Here is a 16,130-nt window from a genome sequence, read left to right as displayed (position 1 = left end):
GCCAGGTATTTGATTTGGTACTTGTAATTTATGTTGCTCGTTCAAGAAACAATACGTAAGTGGGACGCCGTTTTATCATAATCCAAGGTTATTGATTCCCCATTTTGGTCATGAGTCAAGGTTATTAATAGTTAATAGTTGAGATATTGCTTTTATAGGTTTTACCTATGTTTATCTTGAAGAGAAGGGAAATGAAAGATTCTGAAATTAGTACATAATTTAAAAAAAATTAATAATTCTTGTAACCAATAATAGTAGTGGTAGTACAATAAAAAAAACTGATAATACATATATATGCACATATATACTTTGCTTAATGCAAAAAATATTGTATTATTAAATGTTTGATGAAATAAAACCAGCACAGTAAACACGGTTGAACATATTTTATTAATAGCACAACAACACTAATACTAATCCTTCGCACATTACAGTTATCACATCGTTACCGTTTCTATATCCTTTCTCTTGACACAAATTTCCAGTGTTATATTTAAATAATATTACCAAAGATATGCATCCTTCCTTTCTAAAATATCACCAAAAATACAGCCTTCTATAACACCTCTAAATCATTCCACACGACTCTGGCATCATTTTAATCTAATTATTTACAATAAACATCTATGTAACATCGATTTCATCAATAATTCTCTAAAATACATCAAGTTTAACAACAATATGCTAATAATTATTAGGCATTGTTAATTGTCTTGTAGAAACACGTACGTATCTGAAATTTAAAGATATTTTCCGCAACATGCCAAATGCTATGGCGATACGGTTATTGCTCGATGATTGCTTACCGTTGCTGCCCGTGACGCACGCTTTTGCATTCCCTTATTATATCAATTATAATACAGGTAAACGATGTAACATATCTATGCACCTACAGTTCTACACGCGTCACACGCGTATCGCAATTACATTCATTTTGTCAAACTGTGACTATTCCCTATAAGATAATTCCCCGGAAGGGTACAGGGGTAGTCACGCTTAACCAGTAACTAAACAGGATCTATTTATCGAAAAAATATGAAAAATGTCTCAATAATTATATTAATCAATACATTACCCATGAATCTGCATAATGCGACTTAATTTTACTAATGACGGGATAAACCGGTTTATTTATCAAAATAAAGTTATCTAAAAATTATAACAACTCAACAGAGGACAATAACTTCCCTTATTATCTATAAATCTACAATTTGAGTTAAGTACCTAAAGACGAATCTAAGTTCCTAATTCATTATCTACAAAGGTAATAATGTAGGTTCAATATTTTATTAAAAGTACGCATTTCCGAATACGATTAACTAGAAATACTTCCTGAAAGTGCACTGACCTCCTAATTATTTGAATGCTTCTACTGCCTATCTGAAGTTTTGGCTTCAAATTTTCGATTCAAATACTTTTAATGCAACTAATAAATTGCAAGAAGTATTTGTACAGTTTCAATAGTGTGATAAAAACCTCATTTCATGAATTTCAGTTAATAAATTTGAAAGAGCGCAGATTACAAAAAAATGGGCACTGATGCTATCTATATACGTATGACCTATTTATTTAAAAATAAAAAATTATAACAATTTTTTGTGAAATTAAATGTTTTGTTATAGTAAAACCAGTTCACTCTCCGGTATGCCTAAATGTAAGAAAAACACCGATTGGTAGAGGCTATGTAATTATGCACCATTCAGCCATCGCAAGTTATTGATGATGAAATGGTCATTACAACTGCACTAAGTTCTAAGTCAATCGGAACCATACGTGAACGCATGGAAGACGGACATTTGTCATGACGTTTGAAATTTGGAGTGGTGCGTTTGCAAGATACAGTCTCACGTTTAAGAGGCCTGAACAGAGCAAAGTAGTACTTCACGAATGGTTTACACGAGCTAAGTCTGCTAACGTCTGTGAGCCGAGACTCTCAATGTGCAGCTCCATTTGACTCGATACAGAAGAGAAGTCCATTCGGTTCCTCCATAATCGCAGTCTCATAAATTGTTCAAAACCCCTGGGTATATTGAGAGACTTTAGTTCCCTCTGTCTTTTACATAGTATGTTCCATGGGGAATGGTAGTTATTTTATTGATTTAGATAGACAGACGAACTGACGGTATATTTGATGCCAAGCCGCTATAAAAGCCACAAAGCTCATCCCTACTAAATGAAACCTCTGAAATCATGTTATAATGCGTTCCTTTCGACTTTATAATATAAATGAATATCTCAGCAATTGTTTATAATGGAAAAAGTCGAATATTATTTTTGGTAAATACCTAATTAACTATCACTGGTTTAAAAGATCAGATAAACGAGAGCTCCTAATTCTTACAGTGTATATCTGATAACTATGCAGACGTATGTATGTACATAAAGTATAGAAATGAATATGATAAGTTTAAGAGATTCTTGTTTTTGCTTGTAAGTTGAATGCAAACTATTCACCTTCAAATTGTATTCTATGCTTTATACAGACCCTATCGTAATAAAGATATTACGTCATAAAAAAGGACTTGTTAACAAGTGTGTTGTTTTTAAATTTAAATTCATTCAAATAAATAATTGCACAAATTGACAATATAAGAGATGATTTATTAAATCATCTGAAAATTGTTTCGAAAATATAATATTGTCTATGAAAAGTATTGTTTTACAATTAGCACCACTAATCTACTTAATAAAAAGAAAACATACATGTACCTTGTTTCAGAAGAATTTATATGCTATGCAACGATACACAAATCATATGTATAGGATGGACATAACAAATAATCCTAATAATATAATTATTGTTGTAAAAGACAGAGTAGGTACTAAATTTTATGTCAATTCCGTTTATAACGTGAGCAAATATGATAAATTCACTAAACAACCATTGCAAGATGCAATTAATATTCGTGCATTTCTTTGTGTTTAATCGACACATGGCATTAATATTCTTTTGGTTTGTCGTCTTGACACGTGTCGGAATTTAAATATTTTTTTAAAATCCAAACCTTACCTATGACTAATTATTTACACTATAACTTAAATGAGCTTCATCTTATTTATTGGCAAACTGAGAAATGTCCAAAAAACTGTGTGCAACTTATGTTTTAGATAAATTATTTTGTACTTTAAACAGATTTTAATAAATAGTATAAACTTTAAGTAATAAAAGACTCAAATAATGAAATTAGCACTTTGATTTGAGCTTTGGATTTAAAATGTTATTGTTTGAAACAATAATCTGCAAATGTTAGACATTAAAACTTCTATCATCTTTTTTAAATTCGTTAGGTTTTGACCCATTGTTTTTACTTGTTTCTGATTTGGAAATATTATTGGCTGAAGTCAATGCCATACTTACAGTCGATGTTGGCGCTTGTGATTTTGGCGTACTCACTGAAACTGTTGATTTTATTGCTGATGGTACTTTGTTCACGTTGGTTGTTGGTGTTTTCCCCGAAGCAGTTTTAGCTAGTGGTGATTTCACAACATTCTTTAAGGCTGTCGAATTGTTAAGACCAGAATCCGTTTTTACCGTATTAGTAACAATGGGTTTATTATTTATTGCAGCTGGAGAAGAAACACTTGTTTCTGATTTTATACACAGACCGCTGCTGGTTGTTTTTGTCACAACCGTAGTATTCTGTGTGGAGCTTGGTTTGGAATCTAAAGGTCTTGACGTGGAGGCAATTGGTGTTAGAATAGTCGATATAGGCGCTGTAACTGCAACGGGTTTTGTTATAATTACCGAAGAGGACTTGGGCGAAGTAGTAGAAGTGATGATTGTTGTAATTGGACTATTAACAGCGCTTGTTTTTATAATATTTTGATCATTGATGATTGAGACATTATGCTGCGTCGAACCTTTGGATGAATTTATAACATCAACAGGTACTTTCGTAGTTTCTTTTGAAGCACTGATAGTAGTAGTTTCAGTTTTTACAGATTTTGTTTTACATGGTAAATCATCAATATCTTCTACAATGGCAGTTTTCTGCCTTGGTAACTGTTTTATTGCAGACACCGTGTCTTTGGATGACTTGTTGCTATAAGAAGAAATTCCACATTTAACACTCTGTAAATTTTGCTTTGTTGATATATCCGTTTTATTTTCTCCAGAATTTAAAGTATTATTATTTTTTGAGTTTTTAATGTCATCTGCTTTACTCTCGCTAACATTTTTCTTTTTCATATTTTCACAATTATTACTCGACTCATTTTCCTTGGAACCTTTACCGTCTTTTTGCCGCTTCCACCTAATAAAGTGATCTTATTTTGTTGGGATTTATCCTCTGTTTGTGGGACAATTTTACTTTCTAGTGACAGTTTTGCTTCAGGGTTCACCGAAACATTGTTTGTCAAGTTTTTAACAGATTTTAGAATGTTTTTACCGTTTGCTGCAGTATTACCTTTAACACTATGATGTATTTTCGTATCAGATGGCTTAGTCATTATACCTTGACACACTGCATCAGGTTCGGCTTTCTGTTGTTGTTCTTTTACGTTTGTATTCGACATAGAAGTCATAGTTTTTAATGTATCATTGGATTTCTTATTGTTTGACATGCTTACTTCAATAGTTGATAATATTGGCACGGCTGTCACCTGTACTGGTTCCAAGTTTTTAGATTTATTATCATTATGTATTCTAGCCGTGGTAAAAATGAGTGAGCTTGGGTTATACGGAATTGACTTACATCCCTCTATTTCAACCAGTATTTGAGTTTTGGGTAATGAAGCATTTCTAGTAGGATCAAAGCTATTGAAAACATTTGTATTCATATGATTATGAAAAGGGGCCGTTTCTGTACAGTCCAGCTTATGTGGTGGAAAGTCGTTTGTGTTATTTTGAATACCAGTTAATTTCATTTTCGCGTCATCAAAAATATAATTTTTATCACGTATGGTATCATTGGCACTCTCTGTTTTTGGTGCGGCAATAAATTTGGTACTTTGACTATTGTTATCTGATTCATTTCTAAGTAAGGGTTCGTTAACTGCATCATCAGATTCATGACTTAAATTCTGTACCTTTTTCTTGATAGAGTTTCTCTTAGTTTTTATTATTGACACTTCAGCCTTTTTTATCTCATTTTCTGCTGCACTCGTAACAGATGTAGAATCACCTCCATCTTGCGATTTCTAAGGAATAAGCAAATAATATAATTAAATTAGTTGTTAGGATTTCTATACAAGTTCACGTCAAAGCTGATGGTATTGTGTGCCTGCACAGAGAAGTACAAGCGCCCTGCCTAGCTCTACTGAATGCGAAACAATCATGTGTTCCGATTTGAAGGATAAGAGACCCGTTACATACTTGGAGACTTGGAATTCGTATGTCAAGGTGGATGAAGTATGTATTCTAGCAGCTCCAGTCAAAATTTAACATTAGGTGAGCCATGAGATCATTGGCCCAAACAAAAGCCAAGAAGATGTCTATAGGCTCCAGTAACCACTTAACACCAGGTGGGCTGTGAGCTCGTCCACCCATCTAAGCAATAAAAAAGATACAGGTATACAACGTGCTTCCGATTACTCAGCCAAAGCCAAGCCAGCGACCATATAAGTCAACATATGATACTCTAGTAAAATATGCTTCCTATTTCATTATTAAGAACCACCAAATAGGGCAGTTCATAAACAATCTCATCAAATATTTACATCAAACTACATATTATCATTTTGAATCATTATAAAAAAGACAATATTTAAAAAAAATTGTCTCATAGTGTTCTCACTTTCAAAACTAATGCTACTTAGTTAATTATATTACGCCTATCTTTTTTAAAAGAACAAATTTAGGCAATTTGAACCGTAATTAGGATCTAAACAACTGTAGTGAAAAACACTGAAAGGTTCTGATACAAAGCATCAGAAAAGCATTAAAGTGACAAAGAAATCTGAAACATTAGGTTTCTTGTTCGCAAAATATTAAACTCTAAAGAGCATTAAATGGATTGTAAGCATACTTGCGTTCACAGTAATATCTGAATATCGGTCTAATGAAGGGTTATAGGGTTATATTCATTTTAAATAAATAATCGGGGACAGATAAAACATGGTCACCTGATACTAAGCTATGTTTTCCCCCTGACTAATCGCTGATAGCCTCCAGGGGCTATTCAAGTTTAGCCGGTTTGATATGCGAGCTCACAAAGTTCTGTCTGAAAGAAATTGCTAACACTTGGCCTAGCAAGAGCAGTGCTTCGCTGAACCTACCTCTGGATCTGAATAGCGACCCACTGAAGACAAAGTGACACGCATATTGATTAATATACTTTTAAACTTATAAAATGATAAAATTGTATCACCTTCCGCTTAGCGATGAGCGGATGATGCGGGGGTCAAGCACCACGCTCCCTTAACACAGGACGTCCGTGCAGAAGCAACACTGGCGGAGAGAGCTCTGTTTCAACGCGCAGAGTAGACAAGCACGTTGCCGTAGAACCCGCTTGACCCCATTCTTCAGTCGGTCGTGCCAGTACTCGTGCTTTCTATCAACATCAAAGGATGGCTTTTATGGAAATTTTCTTGTATAAGCTATTGGCTATTAGCATTCCTACCCCTACAAGGTTTTGCTTATTCAAGCATGCTTTACAATTATCGGTACTTTGATTTTTGAACTTTGATGATCTATTGAGTCTTGACGATCATTACCATACGTTATATACATATGTAAATTATATATTTTGTATATGTAATCACACTCATATTGTACGGACACATAGTGTACACTACTTCTATGTTATATTTGCAAGAAACGTCAAAACGGCATATTCTGATTGCGAGTTTGCATTTGCAAGTAAAACGAACTTAATACAACGCAACTTAAAACAATCTCAAACTATCAGTCTGTTTTTAATTTTTATTAGATTAATCCATAACGCCACCGAACAATAAAACAATATGACAGGGTTTTTGTATCGGGCCTTTTAGCTCGGGTTTACTAACATCTTTGCGAACGCCACTAGAAGAGCTACTTGGCCAGTGCATCTAGCATTGGAACGGAATAACGACCCGCTGAGAGGATGCGGCGAAAAAGTGAACGGGCGAAAAACAACATCTTACGTATTGGAACATTTTTAGTATAGTTTTACTTTAGACAGCCGCGCCAACATTTAAACTATGTAATTACCAACCAACACACAAAATATTATATTTAATTTTAAATATTGTAAATACCACAAAATGCTGTTGTTGAATTCTTATACTTGTTAAATGTTAACAAACCTCCATTATGGTCAGATCATCAGGGCCACTGCAAATCTGATCGACAGCCATCAGCACAACGACAACGACGGGTAGCACTCCCAATGTCCAACCCACAGCATCGGCCCACATTGGATAAACATAGTGCCCATACGAAGCAGGCTTGTACTCAATCCAGTTGAACACTAGGATGAACTGTAAATTAATTCACCTGTTAATTTATTCTAATTGATTAATTCGGCTAATTGATTAGTAACATAATGCCCCAGGGGTTCTCCAACCCACAACAAGTAGAAAATTTGTTAAAATATACATGGATCTGGTGGTAGGTACTTCTTACTGATCGTATACATATCTCCGGCATCAATAACACTGCAGAAGATCTAAGCGTTGAATTTTTATATTCTTGTTATGAAATGGACAATTAATTCAGCGTTGTTTTTATTATACCCTTGGTGATACACATCACGATGTTAGCTGATCACCGTAGTGGCTACAGGCGAACAAGAATACTGCCACTCACTTTGACATACGAAATCTCAAAAATCTCGAAACATCAATTATATTGTAAAAATGCTGTACTATTCTTCAAAACGATACAAACAAGTAGAGGCTTTTGCCTGGTAAGGTAGAGTTTGCGTTTAGGTTTAAGGTAGTCTTGAACTACCCGCTGACTTATCATTCAAACCGTAATGCTAGAATATTATTAATACTGAATAATTCAAGTTAGATTACATACCACCAATGCAGCGGGGGTGATAATGCGCCACATAGCGCTCCAAAAGTACACCCACAATTTGGACTGACGACCAATCATACGCTGAATATCCCCGCAGAATTTCTCCGCACCATATATCCAAGCAATGAGAATGCATTCTCCAATGGCTATGATCAGGACCGACCAATTCGCAGCATATTTATCCATCAGTTGCAGCCAGTACATACCACTCTGAAATTGTTATTTATATTATTGCTCGCGAGAAGTCAAGCTCATGGTTAGATAGAAATCGATGGAAGTGTTAAGAATATAAGGGGAAGTATTAGGTACCAGGAAGAATGACTGGAAATTAGTAGTACCTAAAGACACTGAGAATCGAATACCTAAATGTCGATAGCTAAAATAGTTGATACGAGATCATCTGGCATCTCAGCATATGTTTTGGAATTGTAATTAATTTTGACAAATTCGCTTTAAAGAATAAAAACCATAAAAATTACTTAAGTTAAGCTAAACTACTTACGTTCGTAGTAAAGATGAGTCCACCTAGATATCCAAAAACAGCAACAATAAACACTACCCAGCCTTTTTTCTGGCGGAAGTTGGGAAATCTGTCTAATATGGCAGTTGTAACGGTTTCCATCAATGCAAACTGAAATTACAAATTGTAATTTAGTCACTATTATATTATATTTTTAATTATAGGCCATTTGTCTCATAATTAAGGGTGTAAGAAAACCAAGGCAGATTTTAATGCCATTTTAATTTATTCTAACACGAAAATCGCAAAAACCGAAAAATATTGAATAAAATCAGCTGACGTGCGGATTCAATGAACTCGTGTGACAAGGGGAGTGTCTGTTTAACTTTATATTGTGAGTTGACAAAACAGAAAAGTTATGCTTCATTTGGGAAATTAACATCGTTCTCTGTTTATAAACGTAATAAATTAATAATTTAAATAACGGAATTGACGATTCGCTTCGGCTTTGAAACGTTTCTCTTAATTTGTATATTTTTTCTTACCTGTGAATCCAGTCCAAGGGTCAAAAGCATAACAAAAAACAAAATGGACCAAAGCGGTGAAATAGGCAGCCTTGTCACAACCTCTGGATAGACGATGAAGGCAAGTCCTGCTCCCTGATCAACCACGCGATCTACACTCACATTTAACTCATGTGCCAGAAAACCGATTACTGAGAATATTACCAAACCGGCAAAAAATGATGTCGCTATGTTCGACACGGCCACTATTAGGGAATCTCTGTAAAAAAACAGTTACTGTTTATGACACAGTTAAATGTGATTTATTTAAGATAAGTAATTTTATATAATAAGTACATATATGGGTGTTCCCAGAATGTTGTATGCACAAATTGGAGAAGGTCCTCAAATTGGTTTCATCTTGATGTGAAAGAAAGTAACTATATCATTGAATTTATGGTTCCCTTCAGTGACATGAAATGTAAACTTATCAATCGTTAAGTCTGACAGCTTTAAAAAATACCCATGAAAATCGGTAGGTACTTTAGCTTTTGCGCGATGATCGAACAAAGTACCAGATAAAGATACATTTATAAGAAAAATTAAATGGATAGATATGAAAAATTCTGTTACATGAAATCAGTTGTACTCACATATAGCAATTGTTAGAGAATTTGTTATACGAAGAAAGTGTGATCAGACCACCCCATGCTGGACTTAATGCAAAAAATATTTGAACAGCTGCATCTCCCCATACCTACAGAAATTAAACACAATGCTTAAACTATTCTATTTTTAATCGCATACATTATATATTTCATTACATTTTATTGATTTATTAGTTACCTGAGCGTTGGCTAGCTGACTAAAATCCGGTGTAAGGTAAAATAGAATACCAGTAATTGCGCCAGGTAATGTCACTCCTCGGAAAAATAGGATTACCAAAACCACATAGGGGAACAGAGCAGTAAAATAAACCACCTGTGACAAATAAACAATTTAATTCAATCAATATTAATAGTTTATAGACAGATTGGGCGCTTAAGGAAGTACTCGAGCATGCCAGAATGTAATCGAATGATCGGTGCCACAAACAAAACTCGAGAAAATAAGACCTATTTATAAATATCATTTATTCAGGTTTACGTTCCTTCTTCATCCATCTAGCAGTCTGTTCAAGGTGTTCACAATGGTCGTATTTGTTGACTTTTACAGATATTTATTTTCGTATTTTCGGAACCCGTATTATGAGGAATTCATTTGGTCAATACTCAATCCTTAAAACGGTTGAAACCGGAGTCTATTAATATTTACCAAGTTACAGATTTATTAATGTCAATAATATTAACGCTTAAAATGAAAAAAACTCGTCTAGTATGTACCTTTAAGCGCTCATAATAATTATTAAAAACCATACGTGTATATACTTAGTCTGGCCATAAATACTGTTACAATAAAAAATAAAAAAATCCTACTACAAATAACATTTATTACTTTTACAGTGTGTTAGGTTAATACATAAATATAAAACAATTTAAAGTGTAAAAAGCTTATTCGAAGTGGTCTCCATTGGCTGCAATACAGTCCTTTAAACGTTAGGCCAGTTATCAATAGAAGCACGCACTCTTTCGATGGGAAAATTTTTCACTGCCAATCGTACGGATTGTTTTAGGAACTCCAAATTAGCATGGCGTTTAGAGCAAGCCGTACTCTCTAAAACTGACCATAAAACATAAGCCAGCGGATTAAGATCGGGACTAGACGACGGCCAGTCTTCAGCTCTGATGAAGTCCGAAACGTTCGTTTCCAACCAAGACTGCGTAGAGCTTTATGACCTGGCGCCGAGTCTTGCTAAAAATTGCATTTGGTTCCATACCTACTTTGTGTAATGCAATCACAGCGATTCGGTTCTCTTTATCACCCCACTCTATTTTAATATCGCAAAATATTGTACAATGTATTGGCGCCAAAATGAGAAAACTCAATGAGCAATCATATAAAAATGAGAGATTCCAAATTCAAATGTAATATTTTGTTTATTTTTAATTGTAACACTATTTATGGCCAGACTAAGTAGTGTAATCATAAAACCTAAATAAAAATAACACCAATTGAGTTTAAATTGTATTCAAGACATTATATATTCGTATATTTTAATTTTGTGCTCACTTTATTGCTGCTCTAATTGCATTTTTCCCTACAAATAAACTTCCTTCATCGTTTAAATAACGAACAATTAACTTGAAACTCCAGCAAAAGTGAAACTTCGGAAATGAAAATGAGGTCATAGCTTAAGTTCGTTTCTGATCGTTAAAAACAATTGTTAGCCAGTATTGAAGTTTTGTATTATTATTATTAAGTTTATTTGAAATAACGACAAAACTTAATTTGCGTACCTAATAAATAAAAATTAAAAAGGTGGTACTTAACAAACCTTGCCAGAAGACTGCACTCCTTTGCACAGGCATAAAAAGACAATCACCCAAGCAGCTAACAAACACATAGCCATTCCCAAACGAATTTCGCCCGTCTCCTCTATTCCACTCGATAAACCTAGCACTTGGTTCCTAAAAACATTTAAAGTTTTATTAAAACGTTAAATAAATTTCTTTTTTGGAAGGATGACAAATGCGACTATCTTACGTAAAGTATTCTTCAGCTGGAGGTCTTCTAAGCGCGGTTTTGGCTAAGGCCGTTATATTGTGTGAAACTGAATAGCTCTGGTTGAAACATTGTCTCAAATAGTACGTTCCGTTTTGAGCTTCGCATTCGTCTGCTTCTTCATAAGAGTAGCAATCTAGGGAAGAAAAATTCAAAGAGAAACTTAAAGTTTTTGTCATTTTGTAGAACACATTTTTGTAATTTATGTGAACGTACGTTTTGTACTCCATTCAGCCTTGCAATTTTGCCAAGGTAATTGATAGAATATACTCGAAAATGAGACAGTCATGTAAAATATTGTCCAAGCTATAATCAGATTGTAATATAGCATGACAATACTAGAAACAATGACCATGCCGTATCCAAGCCCTCGAAAGAGAGGACAGAATTTGTTGTAAACGGCAACAGGACCCAAAGCAGCATATTGACCGAAAGACAGTTCCATAAACATCAGTGGCAGACCAGCTATCACGAGCATCACCGTAAATGGAATCAGAAAAGCACCTGTAAAATACACATTTCATTATATACATAGATGTGATCGTAGATCTAATACTAGTTTTTTTTACTTATTATTGTTACCTCCGCCATTATTGTAGCAAAGATAAGGAAACCGCCACACGTTTCCTAAACCGACACTGTATCCCAATAAAGACAAAAGGAAATCAAACCGTCCCGTCCAGTTACCACGTTCCGGCTCAATTTCCTCACTTAGAGGAGCTTTTGACTTTTCTTCATCACCCTGAAATAAATAGGAACTAATAATTCGTTCTGTTTGTTACAAAAAAAACTTAAATATTATGCAGGTACATAAAATCGTGATTGAAAAATTATATTTGAATTAGGTTTTTTGCACTGCACGCAATGTAAGACAAGTAAAATTCAGCTAGCGCTCAGAGTTAACAATCTCTCACGACACTAAAGGTGTTCGCCGACTGAATTTAAAAATTCGAAGTGCTTTATTAAAACCCATATTATAGCTGTTAAATAATCGTATTTACAATCTAGATTTATAGTCTATCATTAAATTCATTTTTGTTATGATTATTATGTAAAAGTAGCAAATACAACATAGTAATTCAATTCTTGGAACTTTTTTCAAAATAAAATGTTACGATGTGAGACTAACCAGCAGCTCAAATTATTTTAACTACAGCCATCACCTGTAGTTAATATTAAGCCATAGATAATAATATACACGGCACGCTACGTTATTTGAAGAATATTCCAACTCGTTTCGATATTGTATCTTATGATTACGAGAAAGGAAATCCTTATTCATATAATTCATATATTCATATATAAATATTCAGGTTATTCAAGTACTCGATCTCTTTATTAAGCACTTTATTTGTTTTATACATTATTTATTAAATTTTACTGCCATGGATTGGTTGCTTAAATTGATTGAATCAATTTTGTAAATAAAGAGTTGTAGGTATCCGTGTAGAGATTACTCAATTAACGGATTTTCGAACGAAAACGGTTTTGAAATAAAGTTTGAAGTTCTTTTGATTAGCATGTTTAGACATACATAAAAACGAGCCTACGTTAAAATAAACTAAACTTTGCCAACCCCTCTCCAATTCACCAATCAACCAACTTCAAATGAAGTACGATATAATATTATCTCTTTGAGTAAAGAAAAGCATGAGACGCGACGACCTTCATACCTGGAAGTTTAATTTGTTCCATTTTTCAAATCGCATCACACAATTGCACCGAGGCTACGCACCAGGGTGATACCTAACGTGGGAGATCACAAAACGCCCTAGCAATGTGCATCTAAATAAATCACAATTTGTGAAATTATTTAGTAAATTTTAAAACATGGTCTAGTATATGATTCTTAATATTGATTTTTTAGTTATTATTTTATATAAAACTCGTTGGGAAACAGTAAAGAGCCACATTTAGAAAACTATTTTAAAACCTGTTTTATTGCTATTATTGTCATTAAGTATATAGAAAATAATAAAAATAAAAGAAAAAAAGAATTTTATTTAGTTCAGGGGATTGTTTTGGACTTTGATGAATAAATCAGCCAAAGTAATGAAAGGCGTGTAACTTTACTAACAGTAATATTGAGACCTGGCGAACCGCTTTGCCTAAAACGTTCTAAATTTTTAGAAATTCATCCATTCAAGAAACCCCCTTTTTTATTGAATTGTTGGATGAATGAGCTCAGGGCCCATCTGATGTTAAGTCGTTAAAGGCACCAACAGGCAGCACAATGTAAATGCCATCACCAACCTTAAGAAATGATTGAAACATCATATTGCACATCGACTGTCATTCCCTTCACACCCCAAAACATGACTGCTTCATAACAGCGATAGGCAGAACAGTGGTATCTACCGGTGCGGGCTTACAATAAGCTCTTTTTTTTTGTCAGGGGGAAATCACCGGACTTCCGCCCTCCACTGGGGATGGAGGGCGGGGCATGTCGGAGTTGAACAGACTAAAACCTCCTGTCGCTCAACAACCAGCATCCAAACCTCGCATGAGACAGAACTCATGAAAAGGCAAAGGTGGGAAAGTGAAGTGTTTAGTGCGGAGCACATCTCTCCCATCACCCTCCCCCTCGGGACGCTGGACTGGCGGTGTACCATAAAAAATTATGGAAAATAGACTATTCGCTTGGCACTTACATACGTGTGTACCTACTTCAATAAACCAACACCAGGGCGTTTCGTAAAGTACAAACTTCAAAGCTTCATCGCAATCGATTGACTCTACCTAACACGTCCGTAATAAAAGCAGATACAGGTAGATAAACTATAAATTTCACATTTATGTAGATTCCATTTCAAATAAATTCAAATCTGAAAATGTACCTTTGTAATTTGTAATACATTCCTGGACAAAGTAATGTAGTGTTTAAGTAAGAAGGTTATTACCCAAAAAGATCGAATGATGGAACCGCACATTCTTACTTTTTTTTTTCAATGTAAGTTGGTAACCTTTTAGGCTATGCTACGAATGAGTAGGTGAGCTCACGGGGCTCTAACCTGAGGACGTTGCTAACACTAGCCCTAGCAAGGGCAGTGCTTCGCAGAATTTACCACCGGATCGGAAACGCGACTCACTGAGAAGAAAAACGGCGCAAAACCCACCTAAACCAAAACGTACCCTTCGTCGCAAGTGAGAACGGTGATCGGAGCTTGAGGTACCTAAAAGCACCGTTGGTGGATCGGGAAGATCCGAAATGACGAATTCCTACTGATAGCACTTTTTTTAGCTCTCGAGATTTTGAGACCGTCTCTTTGAGGTGGTGCTGACACTGATATCGTGGTATCAACGAATTCGAGTTCTCATTATCAACTGGACGATTACGAAATCGACTTAGCTATACATACATTGCGCTGCATATACCTACGTGAATGTGCATATGAATCAAATCTTGATTTAAAAAACACATGTCTTTTACAGCCGTTTATGTAACAGATAAATGTTCGATGCTCATCAGCTTTCAAGTTCTCGATCTGTGCAGTGTAACGCTCCCTGTGTTGGTGTAGGTTAGTAATCAATGTGTACCAGAACAATCAATACTTTTGTTATACCTTTAAGTTTAATGCAGCTATTGTTTTTTAATGGAAGGATATTTTTACTAACACCTTTTCAAAAAACATCCGAATCAGGGAACACGCTGTAACATAACCCATAAATGTAATACTTCTCTTTATATTAAGCTAAATAGGTCATTGCAGCTGACTGTCATCTTATGAAAGCAAATCTAATACAGCGCCACTATAATAAAATACACTTTACAGCTAGTGTGCGCGGTACTACACTTAAAAGGAATGACCTTAAACTATACCTACATAATGCCATTCATGTAAAATGAAATCATGATTAAATTATTAATACAAACGAACACAGATAACGTGAGTCTTAGATGATTTATAGGTCACTGGTACTCACTTCAGAAAATTTGACGTCCATGGCCGGAATACTTTTAGTGACTGCGGGAATATAGGCTGAGCTTTCCATTTTAAGTAAATCAAGAGCCAAAACTATTTGAGATCAAAGTGACGTTGAACCATTATAACGGCGGCCACGACGATGTCGATCGCACGGGGACTGCCGTACATCGCACTACACATCCCACTCACGGAGAGTGTTCAACAGTGTCCATAAATGATACAGAAAAATGGATTCCGGAATCACGACGGAATCCACAGGACTCGTACAAAGATTTTAAAGCGAAAACAAATGAGACAGCCCACGAGCTTAGTGGACATTTAAATCGAAAATACAAAACGCAGGAATGCGCAGATGTCAAGTTTCGCATCGACCGAACTCTGAATGAACATCTAGGTCAATATCAAGCCTCCGCCTCTCCTCACCCCTCACCCTTCTTTATCCCGACAGATTTTCCTCGCTTTACGGACATCAAAATAGAGATTTTTTATTCTACGCAATGATCCTGTAATCTCACATGTCTGCAACACGATGGAAATAAATGAAATGAAATCGTGCTCTGCTGTTCAAATTTATATTTATATTTAATATTATTCTAGATTATTTTCACATATAGGTTTTTATCCTTAGTTTTTTA

General features: G+C 34.8%; 2 protein-coding genes across 2 annotated transcripts; both read right to left on the bottom strand.

Moving 5' to 3' along the window:
* Nucleotides 1-367: 367 nt before the first annotated feature.
* On the bottom strand, nt 368-15,872 carry GlyT (Glycine transporter). The gene is made up of 13 exons (XM_089732355.1): nt 15,494-15,872; nt 12,152-12,311; nt 11,786-12,073; nt 11,552-11,705; nt 11,343-11,475; nt 9,755-9,889; nt 9,562-9,665; nt 8,951-9,188; nt 8,448-8,576; nt 7,946-8,155; nt 7,228-7,401; nt 6,309-6,491; nt 368-5,139 (listed from the first exon to the last, which is right to left on the bottom strand). Exons 1-12 carry the CDS (start codon nt 15,560-15,562, stop codon nt 6,342-6,344), a joined length of 1,944 nt encoding a protein of 647 aa, XP_089588481.1. The 5' UTR covers nt 15,563-15,872; the 3' UTR covers nt 368-5,139; nt 6,309-6,341.
* LOC114248534 (uncharacterized) lies at nt 4,186-6,261 on the bottom strand. Its single transcript, XM_089732549.1, has 2 exons — nt 6,217-6,261; nt 4,186-5,139 (listed from the first exon to the last, which is right to left on the bottom strand). The coding sequence occupies exons 1-2, from the start codon at nt 6,259-6,261 to the stop codon at nt 4,186-4,188; spliced, it is 999 nt and encodes a 332-aa protein (XP_089588675.1).
* Nucleotides 15,873-16,130: the final 258 nt, after the last annotated feature.

Source organism: Bombyx mandarina, chromosome 13 (genome assembly GCF_030267445.1).
Source record: "Bombyx mandarina strain Sakado chromosome 13, ASM3026744v2".
Classification (NCBI taxonomy): Eukaryota; Metazoa; Arthropoda; class Insecta; order Lepidoptera; family Bombycidae; genus Bombyx; species Bombyx mandarina.
This window is presented reverse-complemented; position numbering and strand designations above follow the sequence as displayed.